Source organism: Pseudorca crassidens, chromosome 13 (assembly GCF_039906515.1).
Source record: "Pseudorca crassidens isolate mPseCra1 chromosome 13, mPseCra1.hap1, whole genome shotgun sequence".
Taxonomy (NCBI): Eukaryota; Metazoa; Chordata; class Mammalia; order Artiodactyla; family Delphinidae; genus Pseudorca; species Pseudorca crassidens.
In genome coordinates, this window is record NC_090308.1 from 7,290,870 (window position 1) to 7,304,235 (window position 13,366).

General features: G+C 43.2%; 1 protein-coding gene across 9 annotated transcripts in view; it reads right to left on the bottom strand.

Annotated features, from left to right (window-relative positions):
* Positions 1-12,810, bottom strand: part of MAP3K4 (mitogen-activated protein kinase kinase kinase 4) — a 112,548-nt gene extending 99,738 nt beyond the window's left edge. For 7 of the 9 annotated variants that reach the window (XM_067701590.1, XM_067701585.1, XM_067701589.1 and 4 more), the window contains exons 1-2: positions 12,592-12,764; positions 11,057-12,010 (exon numbers count right to left, since the gene is read on the bottom strand). In XM_067701590.1, the coding sequence (XP_067557691.1) occupies positions 11,057-11,196 (140 nt within the window). In that variant the 5' untranslated portion in view covers positions 11,197-12,010; positions 12,592-12,764. Of the gene's footprint in view, positions 1-11,056; positions 12,011-12,591 lie in introns of all 9 variants that reach the window. The other 2 variants (XM_067701582.1, XM_067701591.1) reach the window with 2 other exon arrangements.
* Positions 12,811-13,366: the final 556 nt, after the last annotated feature.

Here is a 13,366-nt window from a genome sequence, read left to right on the forward strand (position 1 = left end):
CGAGTACTGCTTTCAGTTGGTCTAATTAGGAGCAGTACTTGTTGGAATTAATCGTTTGGTTTTCCGGAAGGAGCTCATAATAGAGGACTCCCTTCCAATCCCAACATATATACAACATCACCTTCTCTGGATGAAGACCGGCCTTTGCTGTGGTTGGTGGTGGTTCATTTCGCTTGCCCCACGATCTCTTCCATTCCACATTATTGTACAGTATCCACTTTTCATCACCCGTCACAATTTGTTTTATAAACGGAACGTTTTCCTTACGTTTCAGTAGAGAATCGCATGCGGAAATACACTTAACTTATGTGGAACCCGAACATCAAAGCGATTAATGTAACCAAGCTGGTGCAAATGATTTTCAATGCTTGATGCAGGTTATTTTGAGAATTCGGATATCTCCCTCGTGGTATAACACTGATTGTTCTCAACTAATGAGAACAATCAACTTCAGCTGGTCTACCTGACTGTGGAGCATCATCCAGCGAGAAATCTCCAACACGAAACTTCGCAAACCACTTTTGACACGTTCGATCAGTTACAGCACCTTCTCCACACACCGTACAAATCATTTTTGGGTTTCAGTTGCGTTTCTACCTTTCTTGAAATAATAAAGCATAATATGCTGAAAATGTTGCTTTTTCCCTCCCACCTGCAATATTAAAATGGCTACACAAAAATCCACCAATTTTGATAAGTTTTTTCTTTAAATGCACGCTGATATGTTAGGGTATATGTCACAATGCAACCCAACAAAATTGTCTGGAATGAAATTAAAGACAACTAAGCACTGCTAGTTGTCTTAACAGGAAAAAAACCGAACGAACTTTTTGGCCAAACCAATATATAAATCTCACACACACACACACACACACACACACACACAGAGGTAAAGAGGTAAAGCTCAGGAAAGAAATATGCCAAAATGTTAACGGTGACTATTTTTAGATGGTAGGATTATGACTGGCTATTTTCTTCTTTATACTTTTCAGATTTTTCTACAATTGACACGTGTTACTTTTATAATCAGAGAGATTTCTAACTGATTTAGAAAAGTGATTTCATTCACTTTTCTAAGGCAACAGCTAGACCAATTTGGAAAATATTACTCTTAAACATAATGCACAACATTTAAAAAAATGAAAACAGTCGTAATCTAAGTTGTAAAGACACGTCAAGTTAACCAAACAACTAAAAAGAAGTTCCAGAGAAAAAAGACTGAGCTGTGCCTCATGACCTAAAGGAGTCATTCAACCTGTAGTGTAAACACTTCTGATTTTAGTGTCATGATTTATGATGCTCGTGTCAAAATTCCAAACACCTTTAGAAATATGCAAAATAATCACAGCTGAAGCAAAAGAGGGAATTTGGAAAAGCCAGGTCCCCAAATCCTCTTCCTCCTATGACTTCAACAGACATGGAAAAAACAAATGTTTCTTGAATAAAGATTACTGCAGCTATTTTAAAATGTACCTAGCCTCAAAACATACCTGATGGCTTTTTATGAAAATTAATTACAATGGACTTCCTCCCTTTTCACTTTAAATGAAAAAATAAAAGAAATTAATAAAGAGAACTAAATTACTGAGCACTTTATATAAAAGGCCATTATCTCATTTAATTTAGTAACAACCTACGAAGGAGGTGCTATTATTATTTGATTTTCAAAGGAGCAAACTGACTCTGAGAGAAGTTAAGTAACTTTCCCCAAATCAGAGGCTACTAATTAAAAGGTAAGATTCAAAGCCTGTCTGTCTAGTACCAATACCTCTGTGCCCTCCAATATATCCACTGCCTCCTCCATCCAACAAGTACCTGTGGAGAGCCTACCACTCATTAGACACTGTGCCAGGAACGGAGACCTAAAAGTGAGCCAAACAACCACATCCCTGCCCTCCTGGAGTCTGATGGCTATTGAGGCCAAGAGACAATAAACAAACGTTCATTCAAGTAGATAATTACAAATGGTGAGATGCCAGAACATGGTGGAGAACCACTGGGACTAGGAAGACTCAGAACAGAGGGACTTAATCTAACTTCTAGTGAAGGGGTATGAGGTTAAGGGAAGGCTGACCCTGAAGTAAGCAATGCTTAAAAGAAGACCAGGAGGAGGAGGAAGAATTAACAAGGCAAAGAAGGAGAGCAAAATATAACACCCCAGGTCATCCTTTTCTTAAAAATATACTTGGGGGGCTTCCCTGGTGGCGCAGTGGTTAAGAATCCACCTGCCAATGCAGGGGACACGGGTTCCAGCCCTGGTCCGTGAAGATCCCACATGCTGCAGAGCAACTAAGCCCGTGTGCCACAACTACTGAGCCTGCGCTCTAGAGCCCTTGAGCCACAACTACTGAAGCCCGCGCGCCTAGAGCCCGTGCTCCACAAGAGAAGCCACCGCAATGAGAAGCCCACGCACCGCAACGAAGAGTAGCCCCCGCTCGCCGCAACTAGAGAAAGCCTGCGTGCAGCAATGCAGACCCAATGCAGCCAAAAAATAAATTTTTAATAAATAAAAATATACTTCACTGCAGTGAAAATTGCTGTACCCTAACACACACACACACACACACACACACACACAGAGCAGGAGAGAATGAGTTCCTTTTTTTTCTTTTCTTGAGGACTGCTCTACTGGGAAAAAAATTAAAATACATATTAGTGTTTCAGAGAAAAATGAACAAATTATCTAATGTACTCATACAGTCCAACACAAATTTTACTGTAAAATTAATACCAAATTTTAAACTCATCTTTACAACCCTTGTGTTTAAGGATAAGCAACCGAGAGAACAACCTTGAGACACAGGATAAGATGCATTCTTACTCCTGCCTTTGGGGAATAATGCTGTTTTCAAAGAAGAAACAGTCGGATCCAAATCGTGCCTAGCTTCTTCAAAGCGCCTTTTGACCATTTAGTGGATAAGCACAATACTTGTTCTCCTGACTCAATCTCAAGGGACAAAGGACAAAGTATTTGCAATAGCATCTTTTTAAAATTTTGGTGGAGCCGTGTTTTTCAAAATGAGGGTCACAACCCATTTGTGGATAATAAAATCAATTTAATGAGTCATGATGAACAATTTTTTAAGTAGGAGAACAAAACAAGAATTATCAGCATATATCATATATTACAAGGTCAAACACTGTTTCATAAATTTTTGTTTCAGTTATACAGCACCCACATACTGTTGTAAAACATATTTCCTACCATAGGTCACAAGCACGGCCAGAGTTTCAACATCACCACCCCGGGACAGAAATTACAATCTTACTGCCTGATTGACCTAAAGACTGAGCACAGAAAAACTAAGGCGATCTCTAAAAAGGTTGATTCTTTATTCTGTGAACTTGAAACAAAGTTTCATGGGAAAAAAAGGTGCGTACAATGAGTTTGGGGGAGATTTCAGGGTTGGGTGTTTCTTTTGCATTTTTTTTTTTTTTTCTGAAAACAAATCTTTCATCACTTCTCCACCCTGTAAAGTCCACTTAATCCAGAAAGCCTAGTATTCCATCCATGGTTGGTGTGCGGGCCTGAGCTGAAGAGCACCTTTAGCTCTGGACACTAACGGGAGCACAGAGTGACAGAAGGAACGGGAGGTGAGAGCCTGGAGACCTGGGTCCTAGGCTGTGACCCTGGGGAAGCTGCAGCCTCTGTAGGCTGCTTTTCTCACCTCTAAAATGAAGGGCATGGCTCAGATGCCCTGGTCCAGGAAGATCCCACATGCCACGGAGCAACTAAGCCCGTGCGCCACAACTACTGAGCCTGCACTCTAGAGCCCGTGAGCCACAACTACTGAGTCCGTACGCCACAAGTACTGAAGCCCACACGCCTAGCGCCTGTGTTCCACAAGAGAAGCCACTGCAATGAGACGCCTGCACACCACAATGAAAAGTAGCCCCTGCTCACTGCAACTAGAGAAAGCCCGTGCACAGCAACAAAGACCCAACCCAGCCAAAAAATAAATAAATTTATTTTAAAAAAATTTTGTGAGAAAACCAACTTATACCTATATTTTTATGTTCCTACACAAAAAGACTTCAGAATTTTAATGGTACAATAAATTTAATGCATGTATTAAATTTTCTTCCAAACTATTTCCACTAAAAGACTAAAAAGGTTGACAATTTCTATTAATTTTACATCTCCAAACTAGTTGTCCTCTAATAAGCCCTGCTGAGAACATTCTACAGTTCAGCAGTATCCTCAAATAGCCTGCTCACATGCAAAAAGAAAAAAAAAGCTCCACTGAAAACATCAAATCTGATCAGCTTTAAAGCTTAGCATCTACTTTTTTCCACAGAAGGCTTACTTCCTCTGAAATTACGCTGAAAGGAAATCCTCTTATGAAACGCTTTCGAAAGAATGCCTAATATATCCTTAGTATCTTCCCCTGCTACTTTATGAACACTTGGCACCCATACGATCCATGAGACTAATACTTCTACTGATGTCTGCGAAATACGACAAACGAACGTTCTTACAGGTCAGAAACAAATTTTCATTTTGCCTATGCCATTAGTGAATAAATATCTAAAGGCAACTTGCACTCCATACGTGAGGGTGAGGTCTGTGGGAAATGTAAGACTGTACCTACCACACCTACTTTCCAGAGAAATAATGTTCCTTTTAAAATACAGTGGTTTCAACCATGCCTCTTAAAAAGGGTAAAGTATTTTAACATAACATACATGTTGAGAATATAGTTATAGATCGAAGTAATAATTCTATGACGATAAAGGCCACCACAGAGCAAAGCCCTTTGTTTGTTACTGCTCGTGTTGCTTGTACCTCAACTACAAACTCTGTTATCCAGGATGAACTAAATAATTAAAGAAAACCAAATGGATATCGTCAGCTCAGTGCATATATACTAAAATTTTAAAAAGGAAAATTTAAATTAATTTAAAATTTGGCAACAATAGTCTCTTTATACAACATATAGAATCTTATCAATTTCAATTTTAGGAACAATGCAAAGTAAAGAGACTTAAAATGATAAATGTACAGGAATTTGGGCTCTCTAGCTTTTTATTGTAAAATAAAAACATGTAACGTTCATTATAAAAAATTTTAGGAAAAAAGTAGAATGTATCCCTTCAACCTTTTTTCTAGACACATACATACTTTTTTTTAATGGGTTCATACTAAGTATAAGGATTTTAAGAAGCCCAACTCAAATTATTAATGGTTTATGCAGAAATAAAGAATTTATCAATTCACATATCGAATCAAGAGAAAAATGGGGGTGAATGTAGCATAAAAGGACAATAGCCAAAGACTTCTTTTGGTCTCTTCTTTTCTCTGGGGTTCAACGTCACTGTCTGAAACCAAACTAGTTCTCTGTGAGATGGTGACTACGGTTCGGGGAGCTAGCTCTAGGCTCAGGACTCCACAGTACACATTTCAGTTACTAAAAAGAGCTTTTCTGTCCCCCAGCTCCAATTTGAAAAATCCTAGGAAAGAACTCGAATGGCCTGGCTTGCATCAAGCGCCCATCCCTATAGCCAGGAGTGCGTACACCGAGGGCAGCTCCAATCTGTACCATGGAGCTAGAATCGAGAGGGGGGGTTGGGTGAGGGGGCAGGACAGTCACAGCTGGTGGAGAGATCTGTACGAGCTGAGCAGCCACCTCAAGTATTGGCTACCATCTTCTGCACATGCTGTTGTATAATCTGCTTTTCTCATTGAACACAGTGGTGGGTATGTATAAATCTGAAGTACCTGAGAATCTCTTTAAAAGTAGATACTCAGGTTCCACTTGTATGAAGCCTTATCTAGAAGGAATTATATCATGACCATTTGCCCATGTCACTGAATATTCCTTAAAAACATGGTTTTTAATAGCTGCACAGAATTCTCATGTAGGTCTAAATTTTTTAAATTTAATTTTATGGACTTCCCTGGTGGCGCAGTGGTTGAGAATCCACCTGCCAATGCAGGGGACACGGGTTCGATCCCTGGTCTAGAAAGATCCCACATGCCACGGAGCAACTAAGCCCGTGCGCCACAACTATTGAGCCTGCACTCTAGAGCCCACGAGCCACAACTACTGAGCCTGCATGCCACAACTACTGAAGCCTGTGCACCTAGAGCCCGTGCTCTGCCACAAGAGAAGCCATCGCAATGAGAAGCCCGTGCACCGCAAGGAAGAGTAGCCCGCGCTCGCTGCAACTAGAGAAAGCCCGCGCAGCAACAAAGACCCAACGCAGCCAAAAATAAATAAATTTATTTAAAAAATAAAAATAAATTTAATTTTATGACAAATCCAGAAAAACCACATACCATCATGATCTTTTTTGAACACAATACTCACAAGAGTCAAAAAGCATTTTATGAAAGCACCAACCACTGACATCTTTGCTACACCTTTTCCAGAAACTACGCCAAAGGACTCTTTGTCGGGGGCAGGGTCAGAGGAGTGGATTATGAGGAGGGTGAAAACAGTTAGGTGATCCTCTGAGACTTACCATTAGTAAAAATCTACCTCTGAGGGTTTTTTAAACAGATGTCTTTAAGGGACAATGATACAATATACCTCAAAGTAAAGCAGGAAAAGCAAGGTTTGTCATAATCTAATTAAAGTAAGACTGAAGATTAAAAACAAACACACTATAACCTAACAAACTGAGGGAAGTTAGTGACCAGAGGGAAAAGAAAAACAACAGCCCGTGTGAAGTCTAGGGAAACGAAAACCTAAGAGTAAGACTCTTGTTACCTGCCTCTCATCCTAGAAGCAGGGGGTACGCCTGTTAGGGATGCAAGCCAACCTGGTCTGTTAACATTAGTCACTGAGATCATTCAACTAATTTCCCCAGCTGATGCCATGCTTACCAATCAATCTCTTAATTATACTTTGGCTTTCTACAGGCAAAAGAATACACTGACCCACCAGGTACAGACAAAGCCAAGTAGGAGCTGAAGCACAGTACCTGCACCTCGCTTACCGTATGCTGCCCAGGGAATGCCGGCTTATAAAGACCCACCGCAGTCACTGGCCAAACTCTTTTTCCAACATTTCCCCCATTTTCTCTTTAAAGAAATTATTTCCAATGGCCTACTGACTGGAGGCATCAAAGTGTCTTTATAAACAATACACACCACCTGGTCAAATGAGAAGGCTAAAACAACAGCATGCTATGAGTAAAAATTATAACCACTAAAGAATGAGGAATTATTAAGTAGCAGGAAGTTATTAAGGCAACGTATCCAGTAAACAATCAAGACCTTATATCCCCTTATTTCAGCAGGGCTCAGAACAAGATCTACAAGACATTAAGAGAACACAAGTGAAAGAAGTGAAGCAACTTCTAACAATATGACAATTAAAGGGAACCACAAGGGCTTCCCTGGTGGCGCAGTGGTTGAGAGTCCGCCTGCCGATGCAGGGGACACGGGTTCGTGCCCTGGTCCGGGAAGATCCCACATGCCGCGGAGCAGCTGGGCCAATGAGCCATGGCCACTGAGCCTGCGCGTCCGGAGCCTGTGCTCCGCAACGGGAGAGGCCACAACAGTGAGAGGCCCGCGTACCGCAAAAAAAAAAAAAAAAAAAAAAAAAAGGGAACCACAAAGTCCTTCTTGAAAGATGAGCTGTCCCCATTTCAGAACATGAAGGAGCTTCTGCTATCACTGGAGCCCTTTGTTACTGCTGTGTGGTCACTGCTTCTCTGCCTAAAGCCACCCCTGCCAACAGTATCTCCCCTAGTAAGGGTCTCAAGCCACGCCCATCACTGATGCTGCCAGGAGAGCCTGCAGCTGCACCATAAGGTGGGTTTCGCTAAGGAGAATAAATAAGTGACATCCAATGGCAAGACTGAAACAAGCAGGCTCCAAGGGGACATTCAAGGAGAGGGAGAGATCAAACCACCAGGAGGGACAGAATATTGAAGTACTTTTTTAGTAGTGAAACCCATTTTTTCAAATGAACTTATAAGAACCATATTATAAAAAGTAAATAAAGTCACTGGTTAAAAAAGGTTATTTCATGTAACAAGTACTTTACACGGGTCAATAAATGAGAACAAGGAGGCTATTTTTTTAAAAAAATTATTTAAAACATTTTTTTTTTAATTTATTATTTTGGCACTGGGTTTTTGTTGCTGCACAAGGGCTTTCTCTAGTCGCGGTGAGCGGGGGCTACTCTTGGTTGTGGTGCGCGGGCTTCTCTTGTTGAGGAGCGCAGGCTCTAGGCATGCAGGCTTCAGTAGTAGTTGTGGCTCACGGGCTCCAGAGCGCAGGCTCAGTAGTTGTGGCGCACAGGTTTAGTTGCTCGCAGCATGTGGGATCCTCCCGGACCAAGGCTTGAACCTGTGTCCCCTGCATTTGGCAGGCGGATTCTTAACCACTGCACCACCAGGGAAGCCCTGACATAAACATTTTTATGAAAGCTTACAGGAGATAGGAGCAGTCTCGTATCAGCCTTAATAGCCAAGACCTGTGTTTCTTTTAAATGCAGATTCAAGACATCACAAAAGTAAATTGTTCCAAATTAGTTTTAAAAGCTCTCCTTATAATCTCAGGATCCTCCTACAACTGACCCAGAAGCTTAAAAAAGAAATTATGAGGAATGCTTATTTCTAAGTTTAATCAATAACAACTGCTATCCTTATCATGAATTATTTATCAAAAACAAGGACAAGAAGTATCCACCACTGACAACAGGCAGTAAACCCATAAGAGCACTATCGCTTCTCAACCTGTTCTGTGTTCCCCGGTCATTGCATAACTCTCACATCAGCACACGCGGAGCAGATGTACTGGGCTGGCACCTGCCGCACTGCTGCACTGGCCAACGTGTGCGGGCCTGCTTTCCACAAAAGACCTGTGCATCAGATCAGCCTTCCTCATCGATGACACACCGACATGAAGTGCATGAACAAAGATGGCAGCTGGAGCTTTATTCTGGTCTGTCCCAGACCAGTTAACCTAGTAGCACAAGTCACGTTATTGGTCTCCTATGCGTTAAATGTGGCATCTAGCATTATTTGAAAATGCATGTTGAGCTTCTTTAAAATGGTTAAAAACACAGGTAAAAGAAATTCAAATAAACAACTGCAGAGCACCTGAAGCATCTTTTACTAATGATCTACAGTAAGTTGGTCAGAGGTCAGCTCTGTGTATTAGAGGTGGTGGTGACAATAAGGGCGTATAAAAGAAAAAATAACAGCTTTGTCAAGTAATGTTTTACAGATTTGCTATTGTAAAATTAACTGCAATGTTGCTAAGAAAAATATTTCTAAGATCTTCTTGTTCTGTACAGTGCTGTTCACTTAAAGTTGAAGCCGATTATCCTGACCTATTTCTACTATAACAAAGACAGAAATCTGGCTGAAAACTCAAGGTTTCTTTTTATCATTAGAGAAACAGTCATTTTTTACAGCACATTTGCAATTCTCTCTGTTCCTTTTACCTAAGAATGTTCACATCCATTTTTTCCCAGAGTATAGTTACACAGAATTATAACTTCTGATCTGCCCGTTTGTATAATGAAATCAACTCTCTTCTTCATGGCGGTTAAGAGCAGGGAATGTGCAGCCAGACCTGAGTTCAGCACTAACTGTGAAACCTTGGACAAAACACTTTACTTTGTGCCTCAGTTTCCTCATCTTAAAAAGAGACAGTAATAGTGTGCTCCTATTAAGGTTGTTGGTCAAGATTAAATGGGTTAATAGAAGCAAAGGAAATGGCACATTTTAAACGATTAGTAAGTGTTCGCTATTATTATTTTTAAAGAAAAACTTAAAGGAGTCAAAATACTCAAAGTATGAATCTACTACCAAATTTATATAATAAACTTTCTGACAAAAGTTCTAAAAATGTTAGATGTATTCCAAAGGACCAAAATGAATTCTCATTACACCATGTACCATTATTTACAGAAGCTGTTCCCTAAAAGTTCACAAGAGTATCTCGGAAGTACCTCAGAGTTAAGGAAAATGAAGAACGACTTTCTTCACAGCCTGTAAAAACAAAACAAATCTGTTTGGGCCGACTGGGTCATAACAAGCACGAATGTGGTTCCTGTATTCAGTTCTAACTACAGCTGCAGACTTTGTTTAAAATTTCTTTAAGGAGGAAAAAGAAAGAGGACACTTAACTCCCTTATTCCTGCAACTACAGAGCAAGATAGCAAGATGCAAGAGGAGACGTGGAAGTATTTTCCTTACAGGGGACAGGGGGCAGCAGTTTGCAAGTTTACACTGGGATGCAAAAGACAGGGGTAAGAGGGCATTTGAACATACAAACGGAGGCATATAAGAGGGAAATTCTTAGTTATGGTGAATTTCATCTCCCGATCAGAAAAATGACATAAGAATTCAGTAATAGAGCCCCTAGGGAACAGAATGCAACGAATGTTTTGGGTACCAAAGTTCCATATTAGGGCTTCCTGTGGGAGCAAAGTTTTCGACAAATCAATCCTTCACTTGATGTGCACGTGTGAGCAACAATCTGCACAACGCTACTACTCACGGCCGGTAAAGGGCCCTCAGAAAGAGAAACCAACCTGTTTGCACAGCCTAAATGCAGTTTCTCACAGGAGAGACAGCAGGCACACTCGGGGGGAGACAAACGGAGGGCAGGAGGAGAACGAAGGGGAAACAGCCAGTGTGCATCTGCTTCACGAGCGTCTACCTCTTTACTTGAGCGGGGGCGAGGGGGAGGTAGCATTTTCGCTTAGTAACGAGGGGCGTAGTTTCAGCGCGGCGCCGGTTCGGAAGCCTTGGAGGGGGAGGGGGAGGGGTGCCAGTCCCGGCAGGACGAGGGGCGCCCCGCTACGCTCCCGCCCCGCCGCAGTCCCGGCGCGCGGCGATGCTGCAAGGAGGGCCGGCGGGCTGAGCGCTCGGCCGGACCCGCGGCGCCCCGGCAGGAGTCCCTGGGCCGACCCGGCCGCCGTGCCCTCCGTCCAGGGCTGCACCCCGCCCCTCCGGCCCGGCAGCCTGGATGCTCCCGCACCACCTGGCGGGAAGCAGAGGCCCCCACGCCCCCTCGTGCCCCCGACCAAGCTCGGGCCAGGACGAGACCCGCTTTCTGCGCCGGGCCCGCCGCGGCAGCCCCACTCACCTCGCCGCCCTGCAGCGCTCCGGCTCGGGTTCGGGTTCCGGCGGCGGCGGCGGCGGCGGCGGCTCCTCCATGGCGGCGGCGGGAGTGACGGCGAAGGCGGGCGGCGGGACCAGCTCGGCGGCGGCGGCGGCTTCTCTCATCCGTGCACGGAGCCCCGCATGGCCGCGGCGGGCAGTAAGCTGCAGCCTGGCGCGGGGGACCGGAGCCCAGGAGTGCAGGAGTGACTCGGCTCCGCCTCCGCCTCTAGCCCGCCGCAGGAGCCGCTCGCGCCGCGGCCATCTTGGAGACGGCGACCGGCCAGCGCCGGGCTACGGCGGGTGGCGAGGGACAAGCTTCCCAGGGAGGCGGCGGCGGGCGCGGGGATGGACCGGCGGGGAAGGCCGGGGAGGGGAGGGGAGGGGTGGAGGCGTGGGAGACCGGGCGGCAGACAGCTAGCAGGTTGGGGTAGCGGCGCTCTGCCCCGGGGGCTGGGTCTCGCCGCCGCCGCCGTCTGGCTCTGCTCGCGGGGAGTGTGCGGTGGGCTGTGCGCGCCGGTGCTCCCAGGTGGTCAGCGGGGGGCGTGCACCGAGGGCCCCGGGAAGGGCATCGCGGCCTGGGTTAGGCGGCGACTCCTGACTTTGAAGTGCTTTGTGAACTTTAGCAAGAGGATCGTCGCCAAACGTAGATGCCATCCTCAGAAACAGGGATGGATGTAACGCTCACAGCTCACACGCGGGCGTGGAGGCTTTGGGAGACCTGTCAGTCCTGGGGGGCCGGGGGTGCACTCCGATGAAAGAGAAATCTTCAACACACACACAAGACTCAGGGTTCTGAGACTGTGTAAACAGACTCTGGAAACGCACAACATTAAAGTTACCCTGCTATCAGCAGGGCGGGAAAGAACACTGATCTAACCTTCTAACCTCTGGAATCTGGTATTGATCTTCCAGAAACTCGGGCTGGAGTGCTCCTACACTAAAGGAAAAAAAAGAAAGAAGAGAACAGTTCTAAAGATTATTTCAGAGTTGTAAAAATACTGTTGAAATATCACCGCCTCATTTACTCTGAGAGCATCTGAGGCTTCACAGTTTTAATTTGCAAATATTTACAAAATTTCCCTTAAGGTGAAGTCCAGAGTTAATTCAAAAGCAGTATCGTTTAAAATTAAGTACATTTCTGTTGATTCAAATGCACTGGTTTTCAAAAGCTCATTTGGTGGAGCTTGAGTATGTAAAATACACGTTTTGATTAAACGTTGGTAAGAAAAGTGGCCAAGATGGAAAAGTTTAAATGTGATTACATTTAAAGGCCAGTTAGCTATGTCGCATTCATAAGTACATTATACTGTATATACATATTCGTGTATTTCACATATATGTGTGAAATTAGCTATAGTGCATTCAAAGTACGTTACAGAAATTTCTCTGTAGTTTAAGAACTTTTTCAGTCTATTTTCTTTATTAAGATAGCCTATTATTATATGACCTGGTAGTGCTGAATTTCCAAATTGACATTCATTTTATTTACTCAAAAACAGTTATTCAACAAATACTTACTACATGCATATATGTGCCGGGAACTAAGCTAGACGCTGGGGATATAGTAGTAAGCAAAACAAAGTCTTTTCCTGGTAGAGATAACATCCTAGATGAGTAAGGGGAAGAGAAAGGACAGAAGAAAAACAAACAAGTAAATACTTAGCATATCAGCGGGTGATAACTGCTATGGAGAAATGTAAACAGAGAAGAGGCTGGAGGGGACGATGCTATTTTACACAGATTGGTCAGAATAAAGTTAAATGATTTGGTCATAGCACTATTTCAAAAGAAAATTGTGATAACTTCTTACTTATTGAATTTCAAATTTTCTTTTGAAACAGTGGTATGACCAAATCACTTAACTTTATCCTCACTAACACATCTTTAAGTATTGTAAGAGTCTGAATCAGTTATAGTTCACAAATAACTCCTGAAGACAGTCAACCTGGGGCCTGTCCTCAGGTCTCCCCGCTTGTAAATCTATAATATTTGATGTATAGACCAGCATTTGAGAGATGTATGGTTTGCTGTTGTTTTAATTGCCACTTGAGGGTACTATTTTAGCAGAAATCAAACAAATTTACACTTAACTAATCATGTAAGGCACGTAGAGACCCAAGTTAACTAGTACTAAGTGTTCAATTTAAGTGCTGTGAATCTTTTCTTCATTCAAGTTAATTTTGTGTCCCGTTTCAGCCTTTTTTGTTTTTGTTCTCCTCCTATTCTATGCCACTTCGTTTCTGCAATTCAGTACTCCAGATTTCAAGATCTGAATTTGTTTCCTTCTTACGCA